The following is a 22,161-nucleotide window of genomic DNA, read 5'->3' as shown; positions in this document are numbered from 1 at the left end:
ACGGACATTTAGATATCAAATACAGACTCCAATAGCAAAACCCCTCAATTCAAAGGCAACAAAACAAAAACACATCACACATACAATTGATCTTATACTTAAAACGAATAAATAGATGATACTACAGCTTATACAACGAATACGAACTCTTTGAGATTTTGTGTCGTTTAATTGCTGTCTCGTAGATTGATTGATTGGTGTTTAACGCCACTTTCAACACTCTTGTGCTATTTCGTGGCGGTCAGTTATTACTGGTGGAGGAATCCGGAGTTCCCGGAGAGAACCACCGACCTTCGGTAGGAAAACTAACAATCCTAGTCAATTAAGATTGGAGTCGAGTGCACCTGCCCCGTGCGAGATTCGAACTCACAACCTCAGTGTTGACTGGCTAGTGATACAGTAGTTCGACTACTTAGACCACTCGGCCACCGAGGCCCCGCTGTCTCATAGAGGTATACCTTCAAGTTTCATTCATTCAACCAAAAAAGGTGCTACTGAATCAGTAATATATTTGACTTTGCTTTCGACCTATATTAGAATAAGAACATGTGGCATTATTGCCAATGAGACAACTCTCTACTAGAGACCAAATGACATAGAAGTTGACAACTATGGGTAACCTACGACCTTAAAAAAATGAGCAAAACTCATTCTGCATACATAAGTAAGCTATATTAGGCCCCAAAATGACAAATGTAAAACAATTCAAACGAGAAAACTAACAGTCTGATTTGTTTACAAAGCTATAAACGAAAAATAAATATGATATACAGCAACAAACTACAACCACTGAATTACAGGCTCCTGACTTGGGACAGACACATACAGAATGTGGCGGGGTTAATCATGTTTGCGGCGCTCCTACCCTCCCCTATCCTTGGATAGTTGTGTGACCACTTGTGGTAAATTAATCAAAGTCCACGCGTGCAATGAGTTGCATAGTGAAACATTCATCTAAATATCTGATTTAACCATTAGAATATATGTTGTCTGTTCTCTGGTCGGGTTGTTGTCTCTTTGACACATTCCTCATTTCCATTCTCAATTTTACGCAAAGGAAACAATGAGCATATATATACATGTATAACTGAACAACTATTTTTTTCTTAAATTTCTTTAATTTCTGAATGCCAATTCAGTGTTTCAAAAAGAGAAGCTATACACTCAGATCAATTGTATATTTTTATAAATATAAAACGACACGTGTATGCATGAAATACGATATGTATTAAAATACAAAAGCCGATGATCCATTTCTATATTTAAAAGTTCGAGTTTGATTTTAGTTCATATCGTCTTTGTTCTTGTTTTTTTTTTAAATACGATATTGCACTTTTATATAAGCGGCTTTGTTCCTTACAAGTTCAAAACGGTTATTGTGTTTCCCTTCAAGTCATGTGATACTACAAATTAAAAAAGAAATGTTGACCTTGAATATGTTTTCTATACTTGAATGGCTAATTTTTACTATAAAGCAAGTGTACGTGGACTCGAAAGTTAATTAGTTTGCGATCAATAATCACTAAAAGAAATATCAATTGTCGATAACATAATAACGTGCAAAGAAGACTTGGTTAAGTATATATGCATGCATTTGTTCAATAATTTCCACAACATTATAATAACAAGAAACTCGTTTCATATGACTTCAAGTACGTTTTAACATCAGTCGTGTTCCACATACATTAGTACCCTTTTAAGATGCCCATGATCTATGTGTGGTTCATTGTATTTTTCTGCATGTCGATATCATAATAATTCTCTTTTTCGGTGATCGGTCAAATATATATGCTCCTATTCAACAACTCGAAAAGAGGTAGGGGTCATTTTCCCTAAATTTGGTTTTCAGTCACAGATCAAAACCCGAAATTGTTTAAATCATACTGGATTTGGAATATCGATGAATTTAAATAATTCACCGTGTTCATATTAAAGATTTAACTACAAAGTTACACATATCCATATCATAAAATGTTATCCAGTGTAATACATTGTTTTGTAAATATTGGAAACGGAGGGCATCCTTAACTAACATGAACTAATATTATTTGACACAAAAAGAAGGATTTTCTTACAAAATATTGATTAATTGATGTTTGCGTTACGCCACCTCATCGCAAAAGGCTATGTCGTGGTGAGATTGTCTTCACACGGAATTTTTATTTTTAATGACCATGGTGAAGATTTCGCTTCTCATTTATTTTTTCGATGATTATTCTAAACTTGGCAAACTTGAAGTTTTGAGCCGTCTTAAGCATCTATAGTTTAGTTACATGTTTATACATACGCCACAATAAAAAAAAAACACTCATAAAGCTGTCGAGGGGCCGAATTTTAAGTAAAGATTAGACAACTTTGTCCTAGTGTGAAATAATTGGGGTAGAATTCAAAAGTGCTTACATTTCCCCGTTTCTAAGAACTGAGTATGAACATAAATAGTAGTACTTATATAGTTTGAATAGTTTAAACTGTTCGTTGTATTGGGATAAATAAACAAAAGAAACCTGTATTGGATATCGGTGACCGTCTTTTCAGTCTATATTTAAATGGATTTGATGATTATCTTCAAGTGTATTTAAAGTCGTCAAGGAAGAACATTTTAATCTGTTATTGACCGAACAATAAAAAGCATAATAAATGTAAATAAACAAACTATAAATGACTTAACATCCAACAGTATTTTGTTATTTATAAAAAATAATTCAAAATTTTACAATAAATATAGCTACCAATAACTGCAATAATATTATACAATAACTGTCATTTGATGAGATAAATATGTGGTTTTATCACATATTTATTACGAATACATCGGGTTTTGCATATGTGATAAATTGACCTTTGAAAAACTTATATTCACTAAGGCTATATATTTAAAGCATATAGATGTACACAAAAAATGATGATACAACCGTGCACACTATAAAATGATTTCCAATGATACAACTAGCCATCAAAGTAAAACTGAAGTGGATGTGAGCTATAACAGGCACATAAAAATGTGGTGGGGTTAAACATGTTTGAAGGTGCAAACCCTCCCCCAAACCTTGGACAGTAGTGTAACAGTACAAGGTGAAAGGGTGTAACTCATCAGATCGATACAAAGCATAAAAAACATCCAACATTAAAACAAACTGGACGTGGCAGGGTATTTTTACGTCCCTCACAACAAAATAGACACAAAGTACAGATCTGAGAGTAATCAAAGTTACTGACAGCTAGTTCAAAGCCAATAACAACTAATAAAACATCATGTATCTAAGACTAAAATATCAAGCAGTACACATCCAACATTCAATAGATTTAGTGTGAAGACGCCATTAACAGTCAGAAAAAAACATGACCTTGTGCAATGCCAAAATATAGGTATCTACAGATTGTAGTACCGTGAATGTGCATATGTGTACAACAATAATATTTAGTATGGATTTAATTTACTGATCATAACAAAATCAATACTTATACCAATAAAAACAATATTCGAAGATTTAATTACAGTGTTGAATTAATAACCTTTCAATATGGATGGATAAGTTTACCCGGATTGTATCGAAATTTCCGGACTCTGTAAACAATATCACCGTAAAAATTAGGATGTGCTATTCCGTTTGAAATCAGTTTTCTACAAGAATGGCCCAACTTCCAAACCAAATCTTTGGAAGAATTTAGTAAAGGTTTTAAGTAATTTGTGGTGACGAAATCCCTGACTTAATAATTTACCAGTAATACATAGATTACGCTCATTGAATTTAAAACGTCACAAAACGACACGGGCATAGCGAACGAGTTTGGGATATATAAACATCGTAAGACGGTGCCAAAGGAACACCACCGTCCAAAAAAGGAAAATTAACAATAGGAAAAATAATAGTTCCTTTTGTCGTAATTTTTGTGTAATTTATTCTCGTCTCACAAGCTTGTTAAGAAGGGAATCAAAAATGGAAATTCTGAGGACAAACAGGGAAAACTTTTTGGAACATTTGGTGTTGATGGAAGATCTTTAATTGTGCTCCGAAAAAGTAAAAACCGGGGTCGACACCATGTATGTAGTTGAATTTTTATAACTGCTAAACATTAAGTATATTTCACAATCTTTATTGCTACCGTATAGGTGCGTGTACATGTAGTTTAGGCAGTATGGCGGAATCTTCAGTGTTACCATATTAGTACGTTAACATGTAAGTGAGGCAGTATGGAATCTTCAGTCTTATCGTATTGGTATGTATACATGTAAATGAGGCAGTGAAGAATCTTCAGTGTTATCGCATAGGTACGTATACATGTGACGGAGGCATTGTTGAATCTTCAGTGTTACCGTATAGGTACGTATACATGTAAGTGAGGCAGTGTAGTGGAATCTTCAGTGTTACCGTATAGGTACGTATATGTATACATGTGACTATGGAAGTATTATATTGACAATATAATACTTCCATGATGTGACGGAGGCATTGTTGAATCTTCAGTGTTATCGTATAGGTACGTATACATGTAAGTATGGCAATGGGGTGGCATCTTCAGTGTTACCGTATAGGTACGTACATGTATACATGTAAGTGAGTCAGTTTGGATTCTTTAGTGTTATCGCATAGGTGCGTATACATGTAAGTGAGTCAGTTTGGAATCTTCAGTGTTACCGTATAGGTACGTATACATGTAAGTGAGTCAGTTTGGAATCTTCAGTGTTACCGTATAGGTACATATACATGTAAGTGAGGCAGTGTAGTGGAATCTTCAGAGTTACCGTATAGGTACGTATACATGTAAGTGAGGCAGTGTAATGGAATCTTCAGTGTTACCGTATAGGTACGTATACATGTAAGTGAGGCAGTGTAGTGGAATCTTCAGTGTTACCGTATAGGTACGTATACATGTAAGTGATTCAGTTTGGAATCTTCAGTGTTGCCATATTGGTACGTATACATGTAAGTGAGGCAGTGTGGAATCTTCATTGTTACCATATTGGTATGTATACATGTAAGTGAGGCAGTTTGGAATCTTCATTGTTACCATATTGGTATGTATACATGTAGGTGAGGCAGTTTGGAATCTTCATTGTTACCATATTGGTATGTTTACATTTAAGTGAGGCAGTTTGGAATCTTCAGTGTTGCCATATTGGTACGTATACATGTAAGTGAGTCAGTGTGGAATCTTCATTGTAACCGTATAGGTACGTATACATGTAAGTGAGTCAGTGTAGAATCTTCATTGTAACCGTATTGGTACGTATACATGTAAGTGAGTCAGTGTGGAATCTTCATTGTAACCGTATTGGTACGTATACATGTAAGTGAGGCAGTGTGGAATCTTCATTGTTACCGTACAGGTACGATTACATGTAAGTGAGGCAGTGTGGAATCTTCATTGTTACCGTATAGGTACGTTTACATGTAAGTGAGGCAGTGTGGAATCTTCATTGTTACCGTATAGGTACGTTTACATGTAAGTGAGGCAGTGTGGAATCTTCATTGTTACCGTATAGGTACGTATACATGTAAGTGAGGCAGTGTGGAATCTTCAGTGTTACCGTGTTGGTACGTATATATGTAAGTAAGGCAGTGTGGAATCTTCAGTGTTACCGTATAGGTACGTATACATGTAAGTGAGGCAGCGTGGAATCTTCAGTGTTACCGTTTTGGTACGTATACATGTAAGTACGGCAGTGTGGAATCTTCAGTGTTACCGTATAGGTACGTATACATGTAGGTAAGGCAGTGTGGAATCTTCAGTGTTATCGTGTTGGTACGTATACATGTAAGTAAGGCAGTGTGGAATCTTCAGTGTTATCGTATTGGTACGTATACATGTAAGTAAGGCAGTGTGGAATCTTCAGTGTTATCGTGTTGGTACGTATACATGTAAGTAAGGCAGTGTGGAATCTGCAGTGTTATCGTGTTGGTACGTATACATATAAGTAAGGCAGTGTGGAATCTTCAGTGTTATCGTGTTGATACGTATACATGTAAGTAAGGCAGTGTGGAATCTTCAGTGTTATCGTATTGGTACGTATACATGTAAGTGAGGCAGTATGGAATCTTCAGTGTTATCGTATTGGTACCTATGTTTTTTATTTCTTTGTCAATCATAATCAATTACGAAACAATGCGGACCAGAAACACACAAAAATGGCAATAGGAGTGTAACACAATATTCAGTTGACAACGAAATGAGTTATTAAAGACATGTTTGCCTGTAATGGACATCACAACTGTGCCAGTATTGAGAAAACATCGCTTAACCTTTTTGATAAACTGTTCATCCCAAGTTTTATTACGCTACTTGCCACTCAATCTTGATGTGTTCTGTGTATAGTTTTATGGGTTGTTGTTAAAATTTTGATTGCCACTCGAATTTCTTCTTCCATTATTTTAAAAGCTGATGCTTCGAGTTGGAACCACGTGCTTTCAATTAAGTTCTAGTTTCATGAATCTAGGTACACAGAGATAATATGGAGGCCTTTGTACGAATAATGTTACAGTTAACAGTTTTGTACAAAATTCAATGAGACAGACAGCGGTCGAGAAATTATTAAATAAATTTATTTATTAACGATGGACAAACATTGTATTACTACTGTAATTAACATTTAGATCTTAAACAAAATATAAGTAGCTAATAGTCAGAATTTATCAAGATTTTTCGAATAAAGTCTCTTTTTTAAAACTATATGGTACGCATATTCTTGAGCATATAAAGTGGTTATATTTAATCTTTTTTAACAGGAATTACCGGGTATATATATACAGTCCAGTAGATAGGTCAAGTTTAACAACCTTTAAATACATATTATCCATTTCATTTATCAAGAATTTCAAAAGAAATAATCATTTGCTTGAAGTCAACCGAGTTTTTGGACAAAGGGTGAAATCAATAACTAGAACTACAGTATGTAATCATAAGTGAGTCCAAACAAACCTATAACCATAAACAGGATAAATGTTATTGTCCGAAATTTGGTTTGACTTTAACTGACCTGTATTATAAACTCATGAAGTAATATTCTATAAACACATTAATGTGTTGCTTAGAGCCAAATGGTGGACTGGTGAATAGAAATATGGTCACCTGGATTTCCACTGTCAATAAATAAGTCCCATGTCGAGTGTGTCAGTTTGATTTTGCGGGATTCATGAATACTCAGACACGTTCGGTTGGGTAGTGCCTCGCAATCTTGAGGCGTCCGCAGGTGGTCTGTTTAAAGGCTTACTATTTGCCCCTATAAACAATTGCATCCGGGAAGACATGTTTATCTTTAAAAAAAAATGTTAGTAAAAACTGATATTTAAAAATCAGAAAAACAAATAACATTCAATTGTTTTTAAGAGACTAAAAACTTTACTCAATAATATCAACATTACTGAATCAACAATTCAAAAACTACATAAAGAAAATCATTTTTAAAATTCATTTAATTTATATAAAAAAAATAGTCAGTGCCAATAAACCAGTAACCACAAAAGTTAGCAAAAAGGGATATTATACTGCATGAACCTCCAAAAGTGAAACAATATGGAGATTTCCATACAATATCAGGAGGTCTTTTGGTCGCTTTTCGTTTTTTGCCATGACATTGTAAGTTTGTTTTCGACTTATGAGTTTTAATATCCCTTTAGTATCCTTTGCCTTTTAATTAACAAAAAGACTGAACATGACTTGTTCTGACTTTTCAGATGGTGTTAAGATCTAAATTTGGCGACATATGCGGCGTAAAGCCATCACCAATCAATCAATTAATCAATCAAAATTGGCCTCATAAGACTAAAATTCGTTTACTAGTGGATATTTCAGTTGCATTCTGAATTTTCCACCTTCATCTCTGTCATCAACTGCATAACCTAATTATTTGACACAATAATTAATTTGTTCTCGTCCTGAATATGCCTTAAATTCAAAACTCGACGATCAACAAAAATACATTCAATCAAACAGACAGAATAGCAAGGACATAATAAACCAAAAACAAAAAGTTGAATTAGTGTATCGTCTTTCATCTAAAAATAAATATTCGTAATGTTTTGGATGTCCTTCGATGTATTTTTTTTTTTTAATATAATTAAAACGAGATGTGGTCAATGAGACAACTATCCACCAGAATTCAAATGAATTGGATGTAAGCCGTTATAGTTCACCGTACGGCCTTCACCAATGAGAATAACCCTTACCGTATAGTTGGCTATAAAAGGCCCCGACCTGAAAAATATGAATCAATTCAAACGAGAAAACTAACGGCTTAATTAAAAGCAAAATCAATTTACGAGAAAACAAATATGACAGACATGAACCGACGACAATCACTCGACTAAATATATAGGGAAAATGTTGTACAGTTTTTAAATTATTATAAACCTATCTTAAAGAATACAATTCTTCTGCTTATGAGTTTGTACATCACTTTGTTATCATCCGCCTCTTTTATTGATAATACTCTCTTATATAAAAAATAAGGAGATGTGGTATGATTCCCAATGAGACAACTATCCACCAATGTTCAAATGAAGTGGATGATAGCAATTATAGGCAGTCGTACGGCCTTCAACAATGAGACTTGTTTTTATGTTTTCAGTGAATCAAATAAAGGGAAAAGTGTTCATATATAGATATAAGAAGATGTGGTATGAGTGCCAATGAGACAACTCTCCATCCAAGTCAAAATTTATAAAAGTAAACCATTTTAGGTCAAAGTACGGTCTTCAACACGGAGCCTTGGCTCACACCGAACAGCAAGCTATAAAGGGCCCCAAAAATTACTAGTGTAAAACCATTCAAACGGGAAAACCAACGGTCTAATCTATATAAAAAACGAGAACGAGAAACACATATGAACCACATCAACAAACGACAACTACTGAACATCAGATTCCTGACTTAGGACCAGTGCAAACAATTGCAGCGGGTTTAAGCGTTTTAGAAAGACACACTTTAAAAAATCAATTGAAATGGCTTAACTAAATCAAAAGACATATTAACACCAGTGAACATACACTGAACAAATAAATTTGATCTATGATACAATGTAAATACAAAATAAATAAACTAAGGGAAAAATAATTATATAATAATATGTCTATAAATATATGAAACAAAATAAAGATGTTAAATAAAAATACCAACATTCATCTGTATCCATAAAAATCCGATAGTCTATATAAACTACAAATTACTATTTAACATTATTTATAAAAGAAAGATTTTACTTACTATATTATATCATTACCTTCCTGTACTAGAAATAAATTAAATATTCTTAAAAATAGGTTTAAACTTTTGTGTTTATGGGACAAACACGCGAGACTATTTAAAACCTTTGTTAAACGATGAACAGTTTAGATTACATCTTGTACTAGTTACTGACATAAAGGATCTTACCTGCGATACGAGTCCTCGATTGGGACCTGGCTAATATCAAGAACACTTTTTGTTAAATGTCTCCAGGTAGAATGAGCGTCATACGGAAATCCTGTATCTGATTAAAGTAAATTTCTTACTTCAGTTGCAGGTTCAATAATTCGTTCGTTAAAAGATCATTAAGTGAAATAAAAAAAAGTAAAATGTTTCATTTTAATATTTCTATGGTCATTGTGGTATGGCGAACATTTTAAAGACAACTAAAAATTAAACCCGTGTGGGTGACTATTTATATTACATACATAGTATAACTTCAACTATCTAAACAAAAGACAGGGGCTCTTTTCACAAAAAATCGTACGACAATAATTGATCGTAGGTTATACTGAAATGTTCATGACTTACGAGTGTTTTTTTCTCGTAAGATTTTTTTGGAAATTAGTCGCAGAAGTAAGAGGTTATAAACAAGGATATATAAACAAGGTACTGCTCTGCAACAATGAACAAAACCTGTACCGTGTACTATGCTTCAGTAAGCTATTAAATTTGCCATGAAAAATGTAACACAATAAAAGAGAAAAATAACTAACGGCTTGCATTATGTACCGATCTGAGATTAATCCTAGTAACTAAAACCTAGTTCAAAGCCCAATTTCAATCAATTAATAAACCTTTTTTTCCAAGACAAAGTTTTTTTGATTCTAAAGAAATTCAATTCAAAAGACATTGATACATAAGAATGAGAGTTGTTGTCACTATTTTTACGTTATAAGAAAACTTTAAATAAAGCAACAGATTATCACAAGAAGGTATCACTAGTGGAGCAAGATCTGTTGACCCTTCCGGAGCACCTGAGATCCCCCGCTTCTTTTTCGTGCATGTTTTTCATTTGCTTTACCAAAAACACAAGTATGAAACAAGAAATGCGGGGTAAACGCCAATTAGAGAACAACCCAAAGTGTATATTTGCAAGTTTTGTATTAATAAAAAGCATCGGGGTAAACAACAGGCAACACCATAAACACCATAAAAGAATTGTTCGCGCTTCGTCTTCTTTTTTTTCATTTCTTCGTCAGTGAAATTACATACACTCCATAGAAGATCGAACAATAAATAAGTTCAGAAGCACTTGTCTCTACAATACCGGTATTATAGACAACACAAACACACGTACTAAGGTACCAATAATAACTAATATTGTAAAATAAGAACTGTCGTAGTTATTTAAAGCAAGTTAAAAAATATTTAATATGCAGATAAGAAAATCATGTCTTCCTACTCTTTGTTTTTCTTTTTACCCTTTTTAAACATTTTGTCTTTCACTGAGATATAGTCATTAGTACTCATTGTACTGGTCTTAAACAATAATATTGTTGTTGGTATTAAGTTAGGGATCGTACCATACAGTAATGTCTACTTTACAGTAGTGAAACAAAGAGTGGTCATTGGATATTGTATTATTGCCAAAACCACATGTTAAGCAATAAAACAGAGATTAATAGAATTAATGAAAAGAGATCAGGTATTCCTTGAATGATTTTATACACATGTCAAAGATAATTTCATGGTAGTTGAATGAATTGCTGATGATCATCTGGAGAGAACGAAATTACATAATCGGGAACTATATGAAAAAATAAAAGAAAATGTGGTATGATTTACAAAACTATAGCATTTCCAAATCTTGTCTGATTTCTGAAGTCACCCTACTTCCTAGCGCATGATTCCTTCTAATATATAGCTTTTTTCTAAAGCATTGCTTTTATCAGTTCTAAAACTTATTGAGCTTATGGATAATCATTTGCTGTTTGTTAATTAATTCTCAATCTAAAAATGTAAATGAAGATACTGTGTATAAATTTCTACACGCCTGTACACAACCAGCACTTGAAGGACTACATATACGATATAGTAAGAAACATTCGGTTTTCCTGTCTGTACGTCTGTCTATCCGCTAGTCCGTCTGTCCGCTTGTCCGTCTATTCGGCCTTTCCGTATCCTGTTAAAGTTTAAGTTTCAGGTAGTTTACCGTGACGTTGTGGTCACATCAACTAAAAACTTGGAACATTTGCACGTACAGAATGTTCATTATCATGTGAACTTGTTAAGATAAGTAAAGATTTTGACTGAAATTTCGCAATATATTAAACAATTGACAGAGATTCTTGTGCTTTAATGTTTAATTCTCCCTTTGATAACCTTCTCGGTAGTCTTGTGTGCTCGCCTAGAGTGCGGAAGGTCGTGTGATCGATCCCTTGCCGGTTCGAACCAAAGGCATGAACATTGGTATTTCCTGCTTCTCAAATAAGAACGCAGCATTAAGGAGTATAGAGACTGGTCGGCTCAGAGTCAGAAGAATGTGTCAGGGTAGTCGGTGTCTCGGCCTATACAAAGCATATCACATTAACATATTCGCGTCATAAATATGCATTTAATTTGCTACTAGACTTTAAACAGCCCCATCCATCATCATAATTTTTTTTACTTGTTTTATCATTCACCGGCAGTTTACTTTAAGTAAGTGAAATGAGATAAAAAGGGTAAATGCTAAAGAATGTCCGAACTCTATATTTGGATTGTAACAGCATATAATTAATGGGGAAAAAGATGGAAACATATCCCTAGAGATCTTACTGTCTTATTGACGTATGCCCAAGATCTCCTTTAATTTAATATGTCTGAATCATCATGACATTCAGAACAACGACTAAAACAGAACCTGCAATATATTCTGTTAAAATACTTCGGAAATTCATATAATAGAAAAACAAAGGATATGGGATATCCATCCATGACACAAAATCAGTACATGCACAGCAAAATAAACACACAAACAGCAAAAGAACAGCGCTTTTACTGCTTTTCTTCATCTCAAAGTTACATTGAGGCCTTCAACGCGGAGCAAACAAAATCTCGCCTCACAGCAAGTTTAATACAGTTTGAATAGGAATAATACGAAATATAGGTATTTAAAGGCATTTAAAGGTATATTATTGAAACATGCTTGGTTCCGAAGTACATTCGACATCATGACCAAATAAATTCAGTTGATACTAAAAAAAAAATACCCCACGTCACCTATTTATTCATATAGACCGACAAATTATGTCACGTAACTATTGATAACACAGCACTTGATAACGCCCCCAATAATTGATAACTCTTACAACTAATCATGTCATGGGGAGTATGAACTTAATTTGACTTGTGTAAACCATGGTCTTCCTGAAAGAATTAGGTTATATCAAATACCGGTCATACATGGTAATTCTATATTTTCTCTAATGTTAATGATTTGATATTCCGTTTATACAAAATGGGAGGGGGTTGATACATCGAAGGAGAACAGAAAACACAGTGACATATTGATTGAGTGTTGTTTTGCATGGACGAGTATAAATTTACAATAAATACAATAGGTAGGTCCTACAATAGGGGATCAACCGGGATAATAGGCGGGAAATTTGGAATGCCAGTGGAAAAATAATTAAGGTATCACCATTTGATAGGGATGGAAACTTACTTTGCAACAGGTCAACTACGGATCCAAGAAGAGCTGTTGTAAGGCACTCTCTCTACACGAAGCATTGGATTTAACGTCACTATTCTGACTAAAGGTGGCTTTAACTAAACATCACACACAGAAAAACGAACGCCCCACTTTTACTGCTGGTCGGTAAAATACCAAGAGATGACCATATTCCTATATCCGAGTAACCCTTGGGTTTGTGACAAAAAGAAAAAAGACAAAGAACAAGTGACAACACACTACACAGAAATTAAAGAGAAAGACAATACCCAAAAACAACGTATGATGATCACATGAGCTCCGGTTATGTAAGCACAATCACTTGACGTGATAACAAGTGCTCCGGTTAGATACGTACAACAACGTCAGGTGATAACAAGTGCTCCGGTTAGGTACGCACAATCGCGTGAGGTGATTACAAGTGCTCCGGTTAGGTATGCACAAAAACGTGGGGTGATTACAAGTGCTCTCTTTTAGAACGCACACCAACGTGAGGTGATTACAAGTGCTCCGGTTAGGTACGCACAACAACGTGTGGTAATAACAAGTGCTCCGTTTAGGTATGCACAACAACGTGAGGTGATTACAAGTGCTCCGGTTAGGTACGCACAATCACGGGAGGTGATAACAAGTGCTCCGGTTAGGTACGCACATTAACGTGAGGTGATAACAAGTACTCAGATTAGGTACGCACAATCACGTGAGGTGAAAACAAGTGCTCCGGTTATGTACGTACTACAACGTGAGGTGATTACAGGTGCTCTGGTTAGGTACGCACAACAACGTGAGGTAATTACTAGTGCTCCGGCTAGGTACACACAATCACGTGAGGTGATAACAAGTGCTCCGGTTAGGTACGCACAAGAACGTGAGGTGATAACAAGTGCTCTGTCAGGTACGCACAACAACATGAGGTGATTACAAGTGCTCCGGTTTGGTATGCATAGCTTCTCCACACTTGTCACCTTGCGAACAATCGTTCTTTTTTTCAATTAAGGCTTCTCTTGTGTTATTCAAGTCATTCAGCTGATGATCATTCAAGAGAGGCGAACGATACCAAAGGAAGATCCAAATCATAAATCGAAAACAAACTGACAACGCCATCGCAAAAATCGAAAAGCGACCAAAAGACAAACAACAGTATAAGAAAACACAACATAGAAAATTAAAGACTAGGCAACACGAACCCCAGCAAAAACTGGGGTAGATATCAAGTGCTCTGGAAGGGTACGCAGATCCTGCTCCATATGTGACACTCGTCATGGTGCTCAAGTACAAACCCGGCGATAAGTCTAATTCTGTAGGTCACATTCAAGGAAAAGAGAACGGAATTGTGGTTACGACAATTTGGACATATCCGTCGTCATCTGTGAAACGGATATTCCATAACGGTCAAACAACATGACTGTTTAATGCTCGCAGGTAGTTCATGGTTGTACTTTTCGTTACTATGTTTCCCCCGTTTTACTTCGGAAGTCATAAATTGCTACTTTTTTCCGTAGTTGTCGTTTGTTGTTGTCTGTAATATTTGTTTTTCGTTTATTGTTTTATCATACATCAGGCCGTTGGATTTCTTGTTTGAATTGTTTCACATTTTGACATGTGGGGGCATTTTATAGCTGACAATACGGCAAATGGGTACCTTCTATTGAAACAATTACTGCAATATGACGAAGTTTCTTAGTATAGCAACAAAAGAAATATAGATACTAGCTATTTTTGAAGACAACACTCATGATATTGATTGAAATGTGTAGCCTATTTAACTTCCCCTCTAGCCCATGTGCCATTCGAAGAATAGAATTTGCAACCCAGTAAAAAACCTAATCCTGTACATCATGAGGTTTAAATTCTTTTATACAATATCAACTCAACAAGCTTTTATGTTATACGTGATTAAGGATTATTAATAAACGACCTTTCCAAAACTGTAAAGTTGCATTAGTTTTTTACTCTATTTAATTTCCTAGCCATACAAGACTACATCATATAGAATTATAATTCTTCGTGTCTTCTGACGACACCTGACAGTAATGTTCGCCCAATGGCATACTCAAGTTTCGTCTGACGACATTTTACGTCAAAGGGTTTTCTTTTAAAATAATATTTATATACTGTCGGTATACTAAATGACCCAACAGATATATTCGAAATACAAATTGACCCTGATATTATCTGTAAAAAAACAAGTTAAAATATGATACCTCAGTACATGACCTTGAATGTCAGCAATTAGGACGATTTATCTTAAGATTATGTTGAAGGAAACGAGAAACACGTGTACTACAAACAATGAGAGTATGATCACTGGCACACTACCAAGAATTTGAATCGTGTCGTAATAGCTGATTTTGATTTTTTTTAATGTCTTTATGCGTCAAACCGAGTATTTTAACTGCTTTCACAATAATCTATTACCTTTTCATTATTCATACAAAAAAAAAAAATGTAAAATAATTATCATATATTCGACTGAAATTATACGAGTTATTCCCCTTCGCCTCTACACCACGTTATATTTAATCATGAAATAATATAGTTTATTATTTTAAAATATTGTTTAAGTACTACATTGAAAATATTTCTAAAAGACAAAGGATCAGCAAAAAAATCAGTTGATCACCTAGAACGTGTACTTTAAATAATTTAATTACGCCAACTAACGAAAAGACGCCTACTTGTGTACCCATATTTGTGGGGTATTTATGGGAAAACCAGTTACTGTAACAGTTTTTTTTTGTGAATCTATTTAAAGTAAGGAATTGCTGCTGTGAATCAAGAAAAGATGGAACATTGAATCAAACATAATTATCATGTCAAAATACAAGATTTTGATTGGTTAATACGAGCGAGATAATTTACTCTGTCTCATGGCACATACTCTTTTACCTTTCACAGAGACGTTTGATCAAGTGTTCGCTTTATCAAATTCGGATGGTTGTTATGTACAAGACGTCATAGTTTATTACTTTGAGTTTGAAATTTAATAGACAGTAATAACAGAACATTCAGTATAATAAATTGAATAACACATAGCTGAGAGGGTGATAGAGCAGATTGTAACTCCTCGAAAAGACATTGTCAACCTTGGCTTCGCCTCGGTTGACAATTTTTTCTCGGAGTAAAATCTGCTCTAGCAACCACTTAACTATAAAAACAAAATCAATGGAAAAGATTCGGGTGTGCTGGATAGACCTCCCTGATCTGATCTTCCAATCGTAATCAAATTACTCTTTGTGTCTATATGTTAGCTTACTCTTTGCCTACTTTTAGGAAAATAGCAGGATCATAAAGGTCAACCAAATGTCAAGTGCCCTTTTTCGACAATTGTTTATCAAAAAGTAACACTTTAAGCCATTCTTACATTTCGAAGATGAAATATTTCTGGGAAATGATTTTTATATTATCTGTATCTATACCTATGCCATACGCAAAATTGCGCACAATATGTAGATCATGCATAATTTCAAAATTAAAATTAACATAATAAATTAATAAAAATCGAATTCCTGATAATATGCAAACCTTCAGTATATGGACTAGCATCCTGCATAATATAAAAGTTCTAACTTGAAAATAAAAGGAGTTAGGTAGTTAGTCCGTTTATAAGACGGACTAAAGAACAAACAGTCGGACGGAAAAGTGTAAAACAATAATCCGTGCCATTTTGCTGACATTTAAAGCTTTATTTCCAAATATTTGTAATTGTATTAAACCTTTATTAAGATCTGTTTCCTTTATTTAGTCTTATTCAATATTTGATTCGTTTACCTAGTGTCAATTTAGATTTGTTTTGTTTACTATAAATAGTACTTGGTTTCAATTAAGATTTGTTACGTCTACTACATCTCAATTAAAGTTAGCTGCTTTTTACCTATACTCATTTAAACTTATGAAACCTAGTGTTTTTTATACAACTCTGCACAGTGTAATAGAGAGACTACATTTAATGTTATTGAAGAAACTTTTAAGAGCACCATCAAAGAAAAGAAGACTGTACCACTGTCAAACTATAACCGTCTAAAGAATAAACAATTCTATGATCCCAAAATTCCAATCAGAATTGAAAAAAAGACATTCGAAAGCGGGATACACTCTTACATCATTTATATGGTCCTTGACAATTGGATATCATTTAAACTCCATATAGATGTTTAATGTTATTCTTGAACTATGAATTATTCAGGGCTTAAATTAAATCTGATCCAGCTTGTCGGTATTGGTCGAATATCAAGGATATACGCCATTACATTTTTCACTGTCCCTTTTTATATTAATGAAGGGCTATCATGTTAAATAGTCTCAGTACGCGTCCCGAAGGATGCAATTTGGACATAGACCTCTTGATTTAGGTAAAAGACACCCTTTCCTATGACCAAAATGTTCAAGTTGTCAAGCAAGTTTATAACTATCATCTTCGCTAGGCATGGGTTACGATTCAGTCCCCTCCTCTCCACCCCTGGCGGATTGAAATAGAATTTTGGATCCACGAGCAACTTATTTCCATTGGTCGCAGTTGTAAATGGCTGCATCCAATCAAAGAGCGCCTTTAAGATAATCACGTGTAAATGTAGAAAATGTAAATAGACAATTGCCACGTGCTGATTGTGCAACTAATCTTTACCACCAAAACATAGGAGGGTATTTAGTAACAATTTAAAAGTTCTTAACCAACTAATTAAAGTTCCTGGGTATATTTCTCGCGCATTTGTTACAATGTCAACGTATATTTTCGGTTCCTGCTTCACAAAATTTGTAAACACTAGACACAACCATTTTACACCTCCACATTGAAGAGAGTTCAAGTGCTGTCATTGGTCAAAAATAATGCAGTCGGATTGGGCGTGGCTTTTATCTACCGATAGATGGCGCAGTATTGTACTCACAAATCTGGTTTAATCTGCCAAGGTGTAGAGGGGACTGGATCGTAATTCTTGGCTAGCAAGGATGAGATAAAAACGATTTCTGGTGAACTAATCTAAACATAGATAAATGGATAGCGTCATCATCATAGCTGTCGTTCTTTCTTATTACTTTTCCTATATTCAGTTTAGTGTCGTTATATTAATGTTGTTTATATTATGTAAGGCATGCACACTTTAATTTTTCATTTAGAGTGTACAGTGGAGAATCCATTTTTGCTTTTAACAAATAAAATATGTTTGAACTAGCTCCTAGCGTTATGTTTAATATGATTAATTTCTGTAAGCTAATTGCTTAATACCTTACAAGATTTAAAAGCTCTAATTATAATGTTTCTGTTCAAATATATTTGATCTTATTTTACCCATACAGTGACCGTTTTAGTGGCTAGTGACCGTTTGAGTGGCTGAAATAAGTAAACATATTTAACTTATGAATAATCATTCTATAAAAGTATAAACGGTAGAGATTTGGATGGGTATCAATAACCTGAGACTACCTGACGGAATTTGTGAAATTATTCAGTTTTTTTTATATTTTTTATCTCGCCTCGATGAAGTCACGGAGACGAGATGTAGGCGTGCTGTTGTTGGTGGCATTGTCAGCGGTTACGTCTCAATTATAAATAGATATAAGAAGATATATATAAAGTTCACTTTGAGGGGAACCACTAATGGTAAGTCAATGGTTGTTATAGCAGGCAGTTGGATTACCATTGTCAATTCTTATATCCATTGATATTATTTGGTTCCGCCCAATCAATCATGGTCCATTGAAAGTTTCGCAAAGTTTACATGTTTGAATTTGTTATTAGGACAGTTTAAGAGGAAACACGAATGGTATTTCAATAATGTTTGGTATAAAATTGTACCAGCATTAATGTCACATATTATTCTATGGAGATTTGTTGGTGCTGCCGCCTCACTCATGGTCCATTAACTTTGAAACTTTCGCATAGTTTTCATGTTAATGTGTGACCGTTAAAAAGTTAACATTAGCATTACACTAGAAAAATTACACGTGTGCAACATGTTGTTGTGTCGACAGTTTATACTTAATAGAATAATCATTAAACAGATATTTCAAATATGGGTCAAACGACTCGTGGAGTCGTCCATAATATTTTCGATGGAATTATTTCAACCTCACTACTTGGAACTCTTGGTTTTGAAACTTTTTGTAAGCAGCAACCCTCTATCAAGAAAATGCTGGAATGTTGCATCATAAAAATGGAATTTTCACAATTGTGAAGCTGAAATCATCTTTTTGTCATTAAGTTTAGTTTTCAGTATCAATTTCTAGATGAAAGCCAAGATATGAGACAGCCATCTATGTCATTTTGTCTCTGTTTGAGTGTTGTCTCAATGGCAAATATATCACATCTTCTTATTTTTATATTAACTGTATCAGTTGTAATGGAATAGATGCGTTCAATATAGTCACCAAATTATTTAGTGAGACGACATCATCTTTAGCGGAACGTGAAGTTAAGGGATAATGCCAGCTTCTTTTAATTCTTCTGAAGAAGCTCCTGTATGAATTCAGTATAATATGCATAAAGACAAGATACTTGTATCTACGTTGGCCATTCTTTCTTATGAAACAGAGAAGTGCCAATTCTTTTAATTTGTCTTTTATTGTTTTAACCTAACATAATATAACGTATATTGTTTACCTCTTATGTTGTCACAATGAATCTTTAATGAAGTTAAATAGCGAAAGCAGTAAAGACAGTATATATATATACTAGTTTTAAATCTTAAGAATCAATTTTGACACACATTGTCATCATTCAATTACATGTACTTTAAAATTGAAAGGCTCAATAGCTCGCTCCAATTGTTTCACATGGCATGTGAAGGAATGTAACCTTTGATTTTAATACAGTATTGGTATTGTATTATATATAGTGAACCCATTAGTTAAATGAGGTCAGGTTTACTAAATACAACTGTACTAATCAAATCCGTTATAAAACAATTATTCACTTATTTACATTTCATTCATAACTTATTACGGACGAATCTTGCAGCAACACATTTTATGTTAGTGATTTAGATATGTATTTTGCTTAATATGTATATTATGTACGCTATTTCCACATTTCAGGTAGTATACATTTTTCAACGTTTTTCTCACTTGTTAATTTATTGGCAATTGATATATTATATAAAAATATATAAAAGAAATATTTACAATGACTTCCAAGTAACCACACATTATGTATTCAATCAATAAATGAATCCAATGACATACCAAGTTGTACTTACGAAGAGCATTACATAAGATAAACAGCAGGGTTTTATCAGGTCTCCGGTTGTCATTTTACGCAATCATTTAACTATATTAATTATGTTCTCCCTATGACAGTGTCTTCTTTGTAGTGTCCTGTCTTTTCCAAGAATCATGTTCTCCAAATGGCAGTGTCTAGGTAGTGTCTTGTCTTCTTTTCAAGAATCATAATGAATTAAACAATCACTGAATACTTTTATACCTTTATACATCAAACTTTAAACTTTGTGACATCTGTCTAGTAATAATTGCCAGTTTAAATGTATTTGCATTGAAGCATGCTTAATCAAATCAATCATGGTCAGTTAATCAAGACAATTATTTACTGTACTTCATTTTTACCACTTTTGAATCGTGTTACATGACAAACAAAAGTCAATATGATTAAAATAATACTTATACCTCCAACTTCACTGTTAAGATACGCATTTCTAAATAAATACTTTTGAATAACAAGAAGAAACGACATGCACATGTTAAACCTATACGTACTGTATTTATGTTTAACAGTCAGTTAGTCTCTGTATACAATCAATTACCATCGTCACCTTCTTGATTAACTAGCTTTGTATGTCAATGTAAAAAATTTAAATATATATCAGCAATTATTTTGTCTTTGTTAATTTTTTTAAATGCATACCATGAGATATCATGCTAATATTGCAAAGGCACGAACATTCGTTTGATTTTGATAACAGTTTGCTACACCTTAATAAAGGTCGCCTCAGTTAATTGATAGCGAACGGTTGCCATTCCTTCATGAGCACCTGAGTCTTGGATCCTAATATGTATATACTAAGATACAACCATTAATATTTTTATTTTCTATTTTTTTTATGAAGATTCTGCTTAAACTTAGTTAACCGTATCGTCATTTATACGTTTTAATCTCTTTGATTCGTAGCTTTTTTTCAGATTGAACAAAAACAGTTTCGAATGTAATTTTCCCAAATTTGCGGTTCCAATTTCCTTCTTCATTTTGTAATTGTTACCTAAGCTTGATTTTTCTCATCTTCATCGATTTTCGAGATTTGAACATCAGTAAACTAATGTAGCCTTAGTTTAAATCATGCACATTTTCTGATAACAACAATTTACTAATTATTCATAGATCATTGTCTGGTTTTGAATTAAGGAAATTCTAAAGGGATATTATCCAGTTAGAACATAGAATTCAAGATAAAACATAAAACAAATATTTTTTGAGGAAATCGTTAGAACATCATGCAAAGCGGGACCATGAATTTTGATCGGCTTTAGCATTGAACAAAAACCTATACCGCATAGCACGGTATGTAAAGCCCCGACATACCAAAATGCATGCATCTGCCGCCTTCTAATTGATAATATACTACATATAGTAAATGGTTGGGTAAATGACTTCACATTTATATACCAATCTCGGAATATGAAACTGAGGAATGAAAATAAAGCTAAGAAAATGATTAATAAACCAGGGAAATAATTTTGCACACCAGGAAAAGGGACATACAAAGTCCTGGAAACATAGATAGCAAACATGTTCGATATTTACATCCTGCTCATTTGTAAATATACAATCGTCGTATTTAGAAGAAAAATTATAGGTAAGAATTTAACATTTTCAGTTTATTCCTATATGAAGTTTCATATTTGTTATAATTTGTTAATTGTCAATGTTGATTACGGAAATACATTTGCCAAACAATAGCCCTAATTTACGATATTTATTATAATTCTAGTGATGACTGATATTTCTAAACAGATCTATCAATACATGTGTGATGAAATTGTCGGATCAGAGAAAGTTGTGAAATACAGAAGACTTTTCTTTAAGGTATACGAGTATGTTCAAAATAATTTCTTAGCACCCTCAAAATATATTATACCAAGCGGAAGTAAAGCTGAAGGACTAAACCTCCCTGGTAGTGACATTGATATAATGTTGATTTCGAAAAAGTACATTGTCTATGAATCAAAATTAGAAACAGAGACTACAAGAAGCACAATCAATACACACATTTTAGTTATTGATACTGATAATGCTCAGCCTGGATTTGCTCTTCTTCGTGTACAGAATGAACTATTTT

General features: G+C 33.8%; 1 protein-coding gene across 7 annotated transcripts in view; it reads right to left on the bottom strand.

The window, feature by feature from the left end:
• Positions 1-20,305, bottom strand: part of LOC127704637 (retinoic acid receptor gamma-like) — a 96,773-nt gene extending 76,468 nt beyond the window's left edge. The window contains exon 1 of one of the 7 annotated variants that reach the window (XM_052208770.1): positions 20,071-20,305. In XM_052208770.1, coding sequence (XP_052064730.1) covers positions 20,071-20,124 — 54 coding nt within the window. In that variant the 5' untranslated portion in view covers positions 20,125-20,305. The other 6 variants (XM_052208769.1, XM_052208775.1, XM_052208776.1 and 3 more) reach the window with 6 other exon arrangements.
• Positions 20,306-22,161: the final 1,856 nt, after the last annotated feature.

This window comes from Mytilus californianus, unplaced genomic scaffold (genome assembly GCF_021869535.1).
Source record: "Mytilus californianus isolate M0D057914Y unplaced genomic scaffold, xbMytCali1.0.p SCAF_6, whole genome shotgun sequence".
Taxonomy (NCBI): Eukaryota; Metazoa; Mollusca; class Bivalvia; order Mytilida; family Mytilidae; genus Mytilus; species Mytilus californianus.
This window is presented reverse-complemented; position numbering and strand designations above follow the sequence as displayed.